We start from the raw sequence: 15,391 nt of genomic DNA, 5'->3' as shown, positions 1-15,391 counted from the left end.
TAGTATGTGTCGTAGATAACAGACATGCGTAATAGTGCCATCCACTACACGCGGATATATTTCTGTATTTAATAAAATGATATAATGTTGTTTATTCTTATTTTCATATATGTAAACTGGAGATTTGTTAAAACATAATATTTCTTATTTCATAACATCCTACATTCAAGGTGTGAGTTTCTCTTATCTTTCTACGTGCATAGTGGACGTGGGAAAGCACTAAATGGCTTACCACAAATATTTTCAGCCACTTTAGTCAGAAGAACAGGACGTTGGGGGAATCCCCTTGCCGTTTTACATCTACGTGTTTTTATTTTTAATATATTCTTGAGATATAAAATATAAAGGGAATACATGCCGTAATTTATTGTAGCTTATCCAATAACTTGAATGAAATTAAGTCAGTAGCTTACATTGTTATTTTAGGTACCACGTTTTACTGCAAGTAAACTGCGTTCGGTGGAAATAAGCCAGGCTACTCCTCGGCTTGTTTCATTTCATAATGTTTTCCTTTTTTCCAAAAACATTCACAAATAATTGCTTCCACACAAAATATAGGTCATGCCCCCCCCTTTCTCCCCCCCTTTGGGGTCCTGGTAGTCCTGTACATATTGAAATATTAGAGCACAGTCCACAAACCGCGGAGGGGGGCGTAGGGGGATCTATTAAATTCTCTCACTGGTCCGCTAAAGACTGTAAACTATTTGTTTTTAATATAATATAATGTTTTAAAATAATGTCCGGAGCGACTCCACATTCAATATTAAAACTGCAAAGACTACTGAACAAAAGAGATGTTCTGCTCCCAACCGCCCTTATCTACATGTTGCAAAACTGAACCTCAGTGCAAAACCAATAAATAAATAAATACATATATACATAAATAAATAAAATTAAAATGATAAAAACAAAGCAGTTAACGTCATTAGGACTCATTTAGTTTCAGTTCTAAAACATCATGTTATTAACAGTATCTGAATCACTTTTCACACATTCTATAGACAACACCTACCTTTAAAACTTTTCATATAAAAAAAACAAATTTGAGAAGATGAACTATATTCATACTTAGGTCAAAATAGAAGTCTAGGGTGAACAGCTAAATTCTACTCATGAAAAAAGCATTTGCTAATAAAAGGAAAAAATACATGCTAATATGCAAAGAACAAAGGTGCTCAATTTAAGTGATAAAACTAATTATTTCATATGTTTCTGTATTTCTTTACTTTGCTACAAATTCAATATCTCTACACAACAAACATAGTAAGGCACGTCCATTACATTTTCCTCGTTGATATTAATTACAATTCAAACATCTTGATACTTATACGTCGATATTAAACCGCTCGTAGTTCCAACAGCAAGCTCCCCGTAACTGTTGACATCAACTGACTCAGGAAAGCTTATGTTGTCACTCTTTGTACAAATGTTACGTAGAAATCTTCCGTCTGAACCAAGGACAACCACCCTGTGATTACTGCTGTCAGCTATGAATATGTGTCCAAACGTATCTACGCACACTCCCTGTGAATTACTCAGTTGTCCGTCTCCACTTCCACTCTGACCTCGTGCTCCGTATTGGAACATGACGTCACCTAGGGGTGTCACTGCATACACACAGTGGGCACTGTTGTCGCTGACTATGATTGCATTGATGCCGTGGTGGTATGCACAGCACAGTGATGCTTTACTGCACATTGGGATAGAAATTCTGTTCACAAGTTGAAAAGATTTCATGTCGTACACACAGATGCACTGTGCACCACCATCACACACGTACACCTTACCCTCTGTACGGTCTACAGTGACACCCCAGGGGTCAGCCATATCACCCTGACCAAAACATCGGATAACCTGACCTGATGTTAAATACAGTCTACAGCATTTATCATGGCATGTGACCAGGAGTCTACCGTTACTGACTGTAGTGATACACCTCGCCCCTCCCTCTATACTGATATCACGATTACATTGACCTGTGCTGGAGAATACGGACACTGTATCACCACCAGTCCAACAGCGACTAGCATGTAAAACTAAAATACAACCATCATCTGTGCACTGGATATCCCGCAGCCAACCCCTCACGTTAAAACAAACATTCCGCTCAGGCTTATAAAGCCAGGTTACCTTCATAAATTCCTTCAGCCCAGGATAGTTCGCTCTCTTTTGTTTTAAACTTCCAAAATATGAATCCAAGGGTCCCCGGTATGTTTTGGCCGTAATGGACCCCGTTTTGATGGACAGCTGTGGTTCGGGGATTTTAGGTAAATGAAGCACAACGTCCATTGTTGTTTGCCCTGGTGTAAATGTTATGTCGGTGATCTTGGTATCAAATACTGGTTCTACTGTCTGTAACTCCTGGGTTCTAGCTTGGAGTTTTTTAGAGTGGGCCATGACCTCGATGTCAGAACCTGTGTCTGTGAGCTGCTGAGCGAAATCACGAATACTCTGAATGGAAATCATGCTCATTTCTTGTTTGTCCTTTTCAGTTTCTAATATTTTTAATTGCTTGGAAGTGAGTGCCTTCACTTCTGCAGTTATTTCGTTTCTTTTGCCATCTATAAATCTTTTCATTTTTGTGTAATCGGACTGTACTTTTGTTCGATACGTTCCCAAATGCTGTTTGACTGTGGTCAAATACGTGTCCGTCTGTTCCCGTATATCTTTCTCTACATGCTTATAATAATCGTCGAGTTCTCTTTCAATAGTTTTTATGTTTTCATTTATCTTTTGTGTCATAGCTAAGCTTTGAGAATCCACCGAACGAATGATTTTTTTCTGGTTTTCTTTCAGCCTCTCTTCCGTCCTTAAAATGGTATTTTTTGCCTTCTCAAAACGAGACAATTTCTCAACTGGCAGACATGTGAGTTTTTCTCGTATAAGCTCCCGTTGAACTTTCACAACGTCTCCCACTTTTTTAAAGTCATGTTTACTGTGAGTTTCCAAAATACAGTCTCTGCATGCCACGGTGTCATCCTCTTCACAATAGAATGTCAAAAACTCACTGTCGTGTTTGTCGCAGTATTGAGCTTTATCTAATACATGGCGTAATTGTTCTCGCATGTTAGCTGGGTTAACTGAGAAATCGACTTGTGACAGGGATACAAGCACGTGTCCTTTTAATGCGGGGATTTTATCGTGAACGTCACGACATGTAGGGCACAGTTGGTTGGTGTTTGGACAGCCTTGGCACAAGAAAGTAGCCTCTTTATGGTTACAATACTCACAAAGTCTCCCCTCTGGTGCTTTTTGGCCTTTAATGAAATCTGCCACTTTTCTTAAGAAGAAGTTTTTCACGAGAGTTTCTAACCCACCTGGTGGCACGGGGGCCTCTTGGCGACACATGGGACAGGAGAACTTGTTCTGGACACCATTTTTGGCTGCATGGTCAGCAATACATTCCTGGCAGAAAGTGTGGTAACAGGGGAGCACTCTCGGGTCTTTATATTCCTCCAGACATATATGACACGTTAAAAAGTTCTCACTGAAGACGCTGCACATCTCTTTCGAAGCCATTGCCATGGTATAGGCGCCCAGAGTGGGCACAGCGCCCCGCCCCCTACACGTCGATCGCCTCGCTCTACTGCTGCCAAAGCCGTTGCGTGCGCTTTATATATCATTTAATAAGTTATCTATACCACTTCAAAGTTGTCACCCGATCGACACATCCCAATCAGGTGATGTTGTCAATAACCAGGACGATATCAAAGTCTAAAGCCTGTACTAGCTGAGTGCATGGCATATCAGTGATACGCTGTGAGGGTGACATGTGAACCCCCCCCCCCCCCCCCCTCCGTATATCCCCTGGTGTTATTGTGTTGTAGATTTGGCAATAGGTGATAAAATGCCGGGCGACTGTTGAATATTTTTTTTTTTTTTTTTTTTTTTTTTTGTCGTAAAGTGACATGGATGATGAGAACATTGGAAAGGTTGTTTGGATAATGTACATGTATTACCCCTCCCCCTTCCTTATACATACTACACACACACAGACCGCCCCGCTCTACTGCTGCCAAGGCTGTTGTGTACGTGTATAAATTGTATAGTAGGTTATCTGATATGTGATAGTTGTCACCGATCAACACAGCACAATCAGGTTATGTTGTCAATAACCAGGACGGTATCAAAGTCTATCAACAACATTAACAACCATGTACAATCGATAGTATTACTGCCTGTCGCAAACCCCGTGGAAGGTTTACCGTACCAGCATTCATTATCTGACCATTATTGTTCAATCTGACATATATGGGCTTTTTGTTGTGGCTGAGACTATGGTAATGGAAGACGTAGACCCCTGAGGTCGGGGAGGTGTATTTCCCCGTGTCTTTATTGTACATGTTGCCATCGTTCAGAAAGACGGTGTCCCTGTCTGGTCAAGATCGTTTGATCTTTCTATAATTCTAGTAAAAGAGAAAAAAAATTGAAATAAACTTAATCTGCATAAAATTAATCCACCTCGTTAAACATTAACTTATTGTTAATGTTAAAGTATTATCTATATAATAGCCTATAGGTTCTATGTGACCAGTGTACCAGTGGCACTGTTACAGCTTGTAATGAACGCCTTTTGTACCAAGCAAAAAAAAAAAAAAAAACTCTGAAATATTCCCCGGTTCGTACGTGTCAGATGTACGTAAAATCGCACAAAGAAAATTAAGGACACCTAATGAGTTTTCATATTTCACTGCTAACTAGCCATCCCTTAATTCTCCTTATTTGATTTTAAAACCTTGACACAATGCAGAGTGAATTAGATTGATGTATAATCTTACGAAAGTATTTTATCTAGTTTTCCATTTTCTAATGTTGTCAATACATGTATAAGTGATGAAATCGTTAATAACCATAATGACCATGTACAGTGCTGCACTACACATATTATTGTCAAGACTGGTTTTAGTTTGTCGCGTAAAGAACCTTGTGTTATATTCTGGATGTAAACAGGTGTCGAGTTCCTGAGACCTGTTACCAGACCACAGCGTCCATCGACGCCTCCGTGGTGACCGGAAGTGACGTAGGCCGGAAATATTGGGAAAACGGAGACAACACAAGCTGGAGATGATGGCCCGGTTTCTCTGATAATACACCTTGCACAATAACTTTAAAAGAAGTTTTTCATGCGTTTACTTTAATAAGCAGTTTTTTATATACAAAGCAGCTAGAGAGCACCTTCAGTGATCGCTACCACAAATAGTTGATCCTCGGACTAATCAGCACCTTAGACTATTAGATAGTGAAAGTGAAATTTTTGGACAAAAGAAATTTAAACTCTGTGACATATTTAAAGAGCCAGTGATAAAGGGGACATTTAAACCGCATACGATACATATCTGCCCCTGATCGGAATATTACACTGAGATCGTTCGTGTTGTAGCGCTGGTAAAGTGCGTCGTGCTGTAGAGAACTGAGGCGGTTAACAAAGCTCACGCTTGCGTATCACGGACGTTCATTTCCCAGATGCAGTATCGACGCCCCCCCCCCCCTTCCCCACCCCCGCCACTCCTCCCCCGCCACTCCTCCCCCGCCCAGTTCACAAATGTCAAAGAAAAGGAAAGACAATTGAACTGCACTGTCTATCTATATGTATGCAGTTTGTGACGCACGAGGTATTTAATGCACTGTGGGTTTCCACATTGAATGACAGAGGGGAAGAAAAAGAGAAAGTAACTGTGCGTGTGTGTGTGTGTGTGTGTGTGTGTGTGTGTGAGAGAGAGAGAGAGAGAGAGAGAGAGAGAGAGAGAGAGAATGAAAAGATGGAAAAGCAGATACAGGTAGAAAGATGAAATACGACATATTGATAAGGGAAAAAATGAAAAGTAAATGAAACATACCAACAGATACAAAGATTAAAATAAAGGCGGCACCGCACGAGATATTTTGATACCATTATCCTCGTCTAAGGGCAAAAACTCGTCTCAGAATCATACCGCACAATTTGCAGGCTGATTGACTGTAGTTTAGTTCTGCAAATAAATACATCCAGACTTTTGTCTCTGTCGTGGTGATAATAGAACACCTGACCTCAGATGAGGCAGGCAGAACGTGACCATAGACCTACGCACTGAAAGAGGAAATCAGAAGAAAAGGAAAAATATATCTACAATTACAGGAAGAAAACCGTGCTCACAGGTAGCGGAAGTCTCCTTAAATACATGGCCTATGAATCACCTGGCGGCGTGACATCCAACATTGAATAATTCTATTCATGAATAAATTGAAAAGATAACAAACAGTAAAACACGAGTATGTACGTATGTATGACTCGCCCAAATACACTGATAAAATATACGCCGTACAGGTAGCTTCAATTTAAAGTAGTCTAATTTCCTTTTTTAATTTTATTTGGAAAGGTAAGATGGCTGACGGGGCGGAGTACGTGGTTTGCTGAGCTGCGGTAATTTGCCATCGGATCAAGGGATGCACGCACCAGAAAAAAATACGGGGTGAGTGACAGTATCGTGAAGACACCGTGCATCGATGGAAATATTTGATTCAAACTATACTTTGTGAAAAGACCGTTTTTTCGAGCTTTTTAGAATTGATGATATTCGATGACCTTAGTTGCATACGCCTAGAACTGTTTACAAACTCATGCGAACACTTCGTAATACCGAGATATTCGATGACCTTAGTTGCATATGCTGAGAACTGCTTACAAACTCATGCGAACACTTCGAGAAAGCACAAAAGCCCTGTTAACCACAATTACAATAGCCATCTTACAAGTGGTCATTACGATCGTGATCCATCTATTCAAATATGAGTGTAACCAGTAAGGCGAAAGGCCGTGACACGACGCACTCGGAATCAAGAACAAAACGCCTCTTTTCTGAACTTTCCAACTCTAGTGGGGAAGAGTCGCCTCTCATCATGAAAGAATTAACAGACATCAGAACTGAATTAAAGAAAACAATAAAAAGTGAAGTGGGAGAAGTAAAATGTATGGTAGAAGAATTGATGAAAAATATGACGGAAATGATAGAGTCGAGGCTACTAGAGTTGGAGAAGAAATTTGATGAAAAGTATGGGATTTTGAAAGATGGATATGACCATTTAACCGTTGAAAACGAACTACTGAAAGAAAAAATACACGAAAATAAAAAGGAAAACGCAAAGTTAACAAAAATGTCGGAAGAGGCGTGCCAAATGTCGAAATCAGCACAAATCAAAGCGAACTATAATGAACAGTACTCGCGTAAAAACAATATCAAATTTTATGGTGTTAAGGAGTTAAGAGATGAAAACACGACCAATACAGTGGCAAAACTACTCCAACAAGAAGTGGATGTCAAGGTGAACGTGGATGAGCTTTTAGCAGTCCACAGAATACCAGGCAAACGGGGCCAAGAGAGACCGATTCTAGTGAAGGTGAAAAATAACGACGTGAAGGCGCGTATTATGAAAAAACGATCAGCTGTGAAGAAATCCGGAAAAGGAATCAAATTTGCAGACGATGTGACGAAATTAAATATCGAACTTCTACACAGGCTGAATGAAAATGAGTCTATTGAGCAAGCCTGGTTTTTCAACGGGAACGTTTATGGAAAAGCAAAGAATAGCGAGACCAAGATTAAATTTGATATATTTGACATAATAGACGAAAAGATAAAGAAAAGAAAATAAACAAGATGTCATTTATTCGGTGTATTGAACTAACTATAAAATATATGCTAATTCATCGTATTGACCGATGGACACTGGTTTTTCTAGCTGGTAATTGAGTCAGCCATGAAGAATATTGTGTGTAAGTGTAACCTCTATGTGGCGTGTAATGTTGTATGTATGTTTAAGTGTGTGGATGTGGGAGCATACTGGACTCGAATACAAGAGACGATAATTTATTGCAGTATAACTTGTTTCATAAGAAATCACTATTTACACCAGATAAGGTACTACCAGTATAATAACCATTACCTATTGCTAATTATTGAACATGGCGAGTATTAAAATAGGGTGCATGAACTGCAGGGGGTTGAGCTCAGATCAAGTAAAAAGGAGAGACTTTTTTGACAAGTGTAGGAAAAATATGACGTAGCTCTGCTAATAGATACACACAGTGAGAAAAATGCCGAAGATATGTGGAGAAATGAATGGGGTGGAAATGTAATTTTTAGTTCATTATCTTCAAAAAGCAGGGGAGTAATGGTGCTTCTCCGAAATTCGTTTCAATATAAAATACACAGTAAGATATTAGACCCTGAGGGGAACTTTGTCATCATGGACATAACTGTACAAGAAACGCGCCTTTCGCTTGCGGCAATTTATGGACCTAACAGTGACTCACCGGAATTTTTCAAAAACATCGAACGGAAACTAAGCACACTTGGAAATACTACGATTATTATCGCCGGTGACTGGAATGTTCCGCTTGATTACTTTAGGGACACGCGAAATTACATGAATAAAATAATGAAAAGTCTAATAAAACTGTCCAATCACTAATGAATACTTTTGATTTGATTGATGCATGGAGAGAGCAACACCCTTACAAAAACAAATACACGTGGCATGGTCCTCATCACAAACAAAGTCGCCTAGATTACTTTCTTATCTCGGCCGACTTACAGCAATACTTAGTTGATTCTGACATTGATTTAGCATACCGCTCTGACCATTCACCAATATCAATAGAATTTAGATTAATTAATCAGAAAAAAGGCAAAGGGACGTGGAAATTAAATAACAGTCTATTGGGAGACCCAAACTACATTTTGCTAGTAAAAGAAACGATTACACAAGTCTTAAATGACTATAGAACAGAAAACACTGTTGAATATCCAGAATCTTTGTATAGTATAAATGATCACTTGCTTTGGGAGATGTTGAAACTCAAAATAAGAGGCAACTCGATTCGATATTCCACACAGAAAAAGAAAGAGAGAGAAAAAGCTGAAAAAGACCTAGAAGAAAGACTAAAAATCTTATATGCTACAACTGGAACAAATTTGGATAAGGATGAAATATTATAGGTGGAATCAGAACTAAAAGAGTTAAGAGAATACAGAATAAAGGGTATAATAACGAGAACAAAAGCGAAGTGGAAAGTAGAGGGTGAAAAAAGTACGAAGTATTTCTGTAATTTGGAAAAACGAAATTATGTTGATAAAAACATTCCTAAACTTATACTTAAAAATGGAACCGAAATTAAAGCAATTGAGGATATTGTCAATGAACAGAAAAGATACTATGCAGATTTATACTCCTCAAAAGGTACTAAAATCATTAAAAAACATTCCGACATTTTCTTTAACGATAAAAATCCCTATATCACTAAACTCTCTCGAGAAAATGAAAATATAGACGCGAACATCACAGAACAAGAATGCCTAGCCGCTTTGAAGCAAATGCCAAATGATAAATCTCCAGGAATTGACGGTTTCACCGCTGAATTCTATAAGATGTTTTGGCCTGACATAAAACACTATTTACTACGATCGTTTCGATATACGAAATACAAAGCATGTCCATATCGCAAAGACAAGGTCTGATAACATGTCTACCGAAGGGGGAGAAAAAGAAAGAATATTTAAATAATTGGAGACCTATAAGTTTATTAAATGTCGACTATAAAATTGCGTCCGCGTGTATCGCAAACAAAATAAAACCTTTTCTCAGTCGAATTATAAGTGAAACGCAGTTGGGATTTCTAAAAGGCCGATATATTGGGGAGTGCACTCGGTTGGTGAACGACTTGATAGAAAAAACTGAAAAAGAAAACATATCCGGAGTTTTACTACTACTTGACATGGAAAAAGCTTTCGATTCTTTGGAATGGGTTTTCATTGAAAAACATTTCACTTTTATAATTTTGGGGAAAAAATAGTAAGATGGTTTAGAACACTATATAAGGATATTTCAAGTTCAATTCAAAATAACGGACATCTGTCCAATTTCTTTGATATCAAAAGAGGAGTAAGACAAGGGGACCCTCTGTCCCCATATCTATTTATCTTATCATTGGGATTACTCAGTTCGGCACTAAAGCATGAGCAAGAAATAAAAGGAATTACTATCGAGGGAAATGAATATCTACGCAGACGACACTACGGTTATATTAAGTGATGACAGAGTTTCGCTGGAAAAAACTATGGAGATCATAACCTTATTTGCAGAATGTTCTGGACTACGCACCAATTTTAATAAAACTGAGGCAGTTTGGATTGGTTCAAAAAGGGGGGAAAGGGAAACAATAAAAACCAAACTAGAACTAAAATGGAATCTTGAAGGAAAATTCAAGCTCCTAGGTGTAAAATACGACTTGTCCAAAGAAGATATATACCATGAAAACTTCTCTGAAAAACTTCATAAATACAAAAAAGTGCTCGATGATTGGTCCTTTAGAACTTTATCCTTGATAGGTAAAATAGTAGTAGTACGAACGATTGCTATGCCACTGCTAATACAAATGCTCACAGTTTTACCAAGTCCCGAGGAAATCTTCTTCAAGGAATTAGAAAAAACAACTTTTGCTTTTATTTGGGGAAGCGCAATTGATAAAGTAAAAAGATCAACCATGGAAAGAAATTACGAAGAGGGAGGACTGCGCGCTCCTGACTTCAGGCTTTTAGCAAAATCCCTAAAAATTACGTGGGTAAAAAAGTATCTAAATGATAATCATAGCAGCGCATGGAAAGTACTTTTGAAGAAAAACCTAGAAAAAATTGGGGGACGTAATTTTTGGTATCTCACGAAAAATGGCCTTTCACAAACAAAATTTATTTTCAATCCATTCTGGAAAAACGTTATTTCTGCATGGGCAGAATTACAAGATAGCCCCGCAGAGTTGACAAGCGACATTTTATCACAACCTATTTGGTATAACGAAAACGTGAGAATTAATTATGTCCCCTATTATTGGAAAAAAGTGGTGTGATAAAGGTGTCTTTTTTATACGCGATTTAATTAATGCCTTAGGCGAATTTTACACTATAGATGAGATCAATGCAAAATATCAATCTAACTTTAACTTTCTCGAACACTTAAGTATAAGAAAGTCCGTACCACAAATTGGAGAAAACTAATTAAGGCATATGGTCATAACATAACAGAAGCTAGAAACGAAAACATTTCACTGATTCAGATGAATGAAAAAGTATCACAGGTATTTTATAAATTGTTCCTTAAAAAGACGTGCCCCAGATATCAGAATCGCTGGGAGTCCACTCTGCATTACCATAGCGACGATGATATATGGGGGGCGATTTTTGGGGCACCGTTTGAACAAACAGACCTACAAGCCCTCCAGTTTAAAATTAACCACAAGATTTTTTGTACAAACTCTTTTCTATACAAAAGCCAACGAAGGGAGTCAGCAGAATGCACCTTTTGTCATTTGTCAAAAGAAACACTGAAACACTTATTTTGGGACTGTGTCCATGTGCAAAATATTTGGACATGTTTGATCAGAAGTTTGAAAAAACATTGCGGACCCACGATAGAAAGAAAACTAGAATATTTTGTACTTGGTACTCTGAATAAGCAATTGCCTGGTATATATCTTGTTATCCTTCTAATAAAAAATATATTACTCTCTGTAGGACAAAATTGGAAATCCCAAACTGGAAAAGCACAAAAACATTTATAAAATCATATAGAGATATAGGCATGTATTCCAATTATTTACGGACTGAGATAAAAAGATTAGAAATCACAGAGAAATGGGAGAACGTGAAGCTAATTTTCGAAAATTAAAACGTGGGGTTTCCCATTCTGTCCATTAAAAATGTAATTTATATTAAGTCTACACTTTGTTTCTTTTTTCTTCACACTAGTATTTTTATATATCCATATATTTATTTTATTGCGGCTCAAAAAGCCTTGTATCTTAGACTTATTAACCTATATGTCTACTTTTCTGTAAATAGTGGTTGTAAAAAGTGATAGTATACTACATTTTTATTTTTTATACCTTGATAGAAATGGCAAAGTCACAATGATAATACTATGTAGTTGCTCCAAATGTGAGAGGCATGTGTGCGTGTATGGGAGTGAGAGGTTTAGTTAATTATCCAAGTTATTATTTAGTGTATTTTTGGTATATTCTGGAAATAAAAAAAAATTATTTGCATTTTAAAACAATGTTGTTGAAAAATTATATTTAAGTAGACCATACATAGTCACCATTCAAAATTGATCACATCGCTCCTCGCAAAGAAATGTGTTAAATACATCAAAGAAGAACAGCTCAGTCATGTTAAGGTTACCACAATATTATATCTTAACCCCCCCCCCCCCCACCTTCCCCCCCCCCCCCCCCCATTTGGATGTCAAAGATCTCACACTAGTGGTTGACCCTACCATAGAGTGACCGCACGCGCAGGGTGGACCTTTATGATATGACCACATGATACTATTTTAATATCCTTACCATCCAGTTATTTACGACAAGGAAAGAAAATAACAACAATTTACCTGATCAGCCGCCATCATCGTTTTTATAATGGAAAGGAGATAAAGATAAACCTCGTAAATGGATTCCTCGCACCGTGTACTGAGAGATAGTGATGTTTTCAATGGTGAATTTGTGGATATAATAGTATAGGACTTAGAACTGGGGTTAGGATTGGAGGAGGAGGAGGGAGGCTGAAATGGGGAGGGGGGTCAGTAATCCTCCTTATCGTCCGCCCAAACACATTTTTTCAGCGCCTCAGGCCTAAGCTCAAACCGCGATTAAGGGAAACTCCCCTTGTCATAATTCTTATCTAAATGAGCAGCCCAACCCCGACTCCCACCCCCACACTTATATTATCTTTTTACTTGTACCCACCTACAAAAATGTTACAATCGAACATCAAAAAGTCAGTTTTAATGACGAGCTTAACCATGGAAAATATATGTTGTGACGGAGGGTGGCGTAGGGACACGCCTTCATGCTCAAGTAACTAAATACCCGGTAGTATGAAGATGACAGTGTGATATGTCTGATAAATTCACCCGATAGAACTATCTGGGGAATTCCATTGGCCATAGAACAAATAGTCCCTCTTATAGATCCGATCGAAAAGAAGACCCCCATATTACACCATAATATAGGCTTTTTCACCCCAGAATCTGTATCTGCTGACTGCTGAAAAATTCAAAATACCATGATGTCGGCTGCACAGAAAAGTTTGCAAAGTACAGGGGTGTGCTAGAGATTACCACTAAGATGTCCTTTGATGCTGACTCCTAAAAACATGGGTTGGGCGACAATATTCAAACAGGTAGTCATTATAAAGAGAATTACACCCCCACTACAAAACTCCGCCTAAAATTCCTCAAATAATGAAGGTGTATTCCACCTTTTTTATGTCAGCGTTTTGGATTATGGGAATGGCAAACACCCTTACAAAATTCAACATGTCACTTCAGCGAATAATAGCAAATATATATAGGGTATATAATCCATAACAGTTGAAATTATTATATTTAATATTGAAAATCACTGATACTTTGATGTTGCACATCGTACGTCCCAGTGGGTGGGAATTTACAACAAACAAGCTAACAAATTAACAATGAGGAATAAATGTTGATGCTTTTTAGAATAATTTTTTCCTTCCTTTCGCTGGTTCTGTCAATAAAATCATGATTTCAATAAGAAAGATGATAATGAAAATGGTGATCTGCCATCGATATTTAAAATAAATTGTACCTTGTCATGGCGGGAAGTCGGAATAAATTGACTTGAATATACACTGTTGGGAGGCGCTGGAGACTCCCCCCCCCTCCCCCAACACCCAAACATACCCACATTTTATAATAATAATAATAATAATAATAATTTATTTTTCTATGGCGCATTCCATTAAAAATCTCAATGCGCCTTACAACATTCACTTAAAAGAGCTAAATAACACAATATGAAAATTTATAAAAGCTACGAAGTGGGCATCTATCTCTCTCTCTCTTTCTCTCTCTTATTATTTTTTTTTTTTTTACTTCTCAGTATGTCTACTGATATAAATCGATAACAAGTAAACGCATGAGGGTAAAATCCATCATTAGTATATATCTGCCAAAACATCTTCGATCTTAGTCTGTAGACAAGACTAAAAAGTGTATTTTCTTTTTAAAAACAAATCCAAAATCTTTGACCCGTTCCCCGACCCCAGTGTTAAGGCTCGTCCTGTCCGTCCTCGCGCCTGGGTGACTGTAGAAATTATCATTGAGTTCACTGGTTAACACCATCTGATAGGACAACCTAGCAGACTACGGTATTTCTGAACCATCATTAGAATTGGTAATTCTCCAATATGACATAGCTTGGCTTCTTTGACGAAATTTTTCTTCAAGTTCTGCTCCGTCGCTCTTGGTTAGTTCGAAACACTATTTAACATGGAATGTATATCCCCCACCTCTTCCTGGAAGTAACTGACGAGTAAAACTTTTAGAATCGACATTTGAATATCACCACTGGTGAATTCATCCATATGATATACAGCTTGCTTCTTTTGGTTGCCATTCTTTCAGGTTATCTATAGAATTAAGAGCCGTTTCCTTTTTTTTTAAAGATCACAAACTCTACATTCAATGTTATCATTATGTTGTGCCATATGTCAGAATTACAACCATATTTGACAACCATATTTGACGCATGCATTTTTCCGTGAATCATAGAAGTTGGCGAAGGGAGGAGCTGCTCCCAATTTATTCATTTTTGCGCGCTTGCCATGCACCCTAACGATCTGCATTAAATTACACTTCTAAACTGGGCATAAAAAATATCCTCTGTGCCAATCTATTAAACTATGTTACATTAAAACGTTGTATATTCAGGGTGTATACTCATGGTATGAATACTCGTTCTTCTCACTGCTGTTCAACCAGCGCGAACAAAAACTGTTCTCACACGTACATATCAAACATACTGCTTTGTAAAGTCATAACGTGTAAACGGGTAGTTTATTCCTTTAACTCCGTGTTTTTATTACTTATGAATTGGTTTAATATGAACCAAATGATGCGTCAACAGTCTCAATTTTTTTATCTTCTCTTTGAAGGTACACTTTTCATAACTGCCAACAAACGTTAAACAGCTAGTTGTGCCCAAATTGCTATCTTTATGCTCTTTGTTTACAATTGGGGATATCATTATTATATCCAGGATGTTTTTAACACTTTTAGCTCTAGTTACTAGCATAATTCTCTTAGCACAACCTTATGTCAGAAATGCTAATATTCAATTCAACTGTACGGGTATAATACCGTATGTGCTATACCCATAGCCGCTTAAGAAAAGAAAAAAAGGAGAAGAGAACTCATGTTCGGAATCCGGAGACACGGTGTTTTTGTCAGATTATGTTGATAAAAAATATATATGTATATCATGTTAAAAATCGTAATGTGTCTGCGGCTATGCTGATTTTCGTCTTCTCATTAGATGTAAAAAAATATCATTCATTTA

General features: G+C 37.8%; 1 protein-coding gene across 1 annotated transcript; it reads right to left on the bottom strand.

The window, feature by feature from the left end:
* Positions 1-292: 292 nt before the first annotated feature.
* Positions 293-3,703, bottom strand: LOC106164078 (uncharacterized). The gene has a single exon (XM_087014212.1). The coding sequence runs from the start codon at positions 3,523-3,525 to the stop codon at positions 1,309-1,311; it is 2,217 nt and encodes a 738-aa protein (XP_086870338.1). The 5' UTR covers positions 3,526-3,703; the 3' UTR covers positions 293-1,308.
* Between the last annotated feature and the right edge of the window lie 11,688 nt (positions 3,704-15,391).

Source organism: Lingula anatina, chromosome 5, assembly GCF_051362555.1.
Source record: "Lingula anatina isolate TDL-2025a chromosome 5, LinAna3.0, whole genome shotgun sequence".
NCBI lineage: Eukaryota > Metazoa > Brachiopoda > Lingulata > Lingulida > Lingulidae > Lingula > Lingula anatina.
The sequence above is the reverse complement of the archived record's forward strand: the minus strand, read 5'-3'. Positions and strand labels throughout refer to the sequence as shown.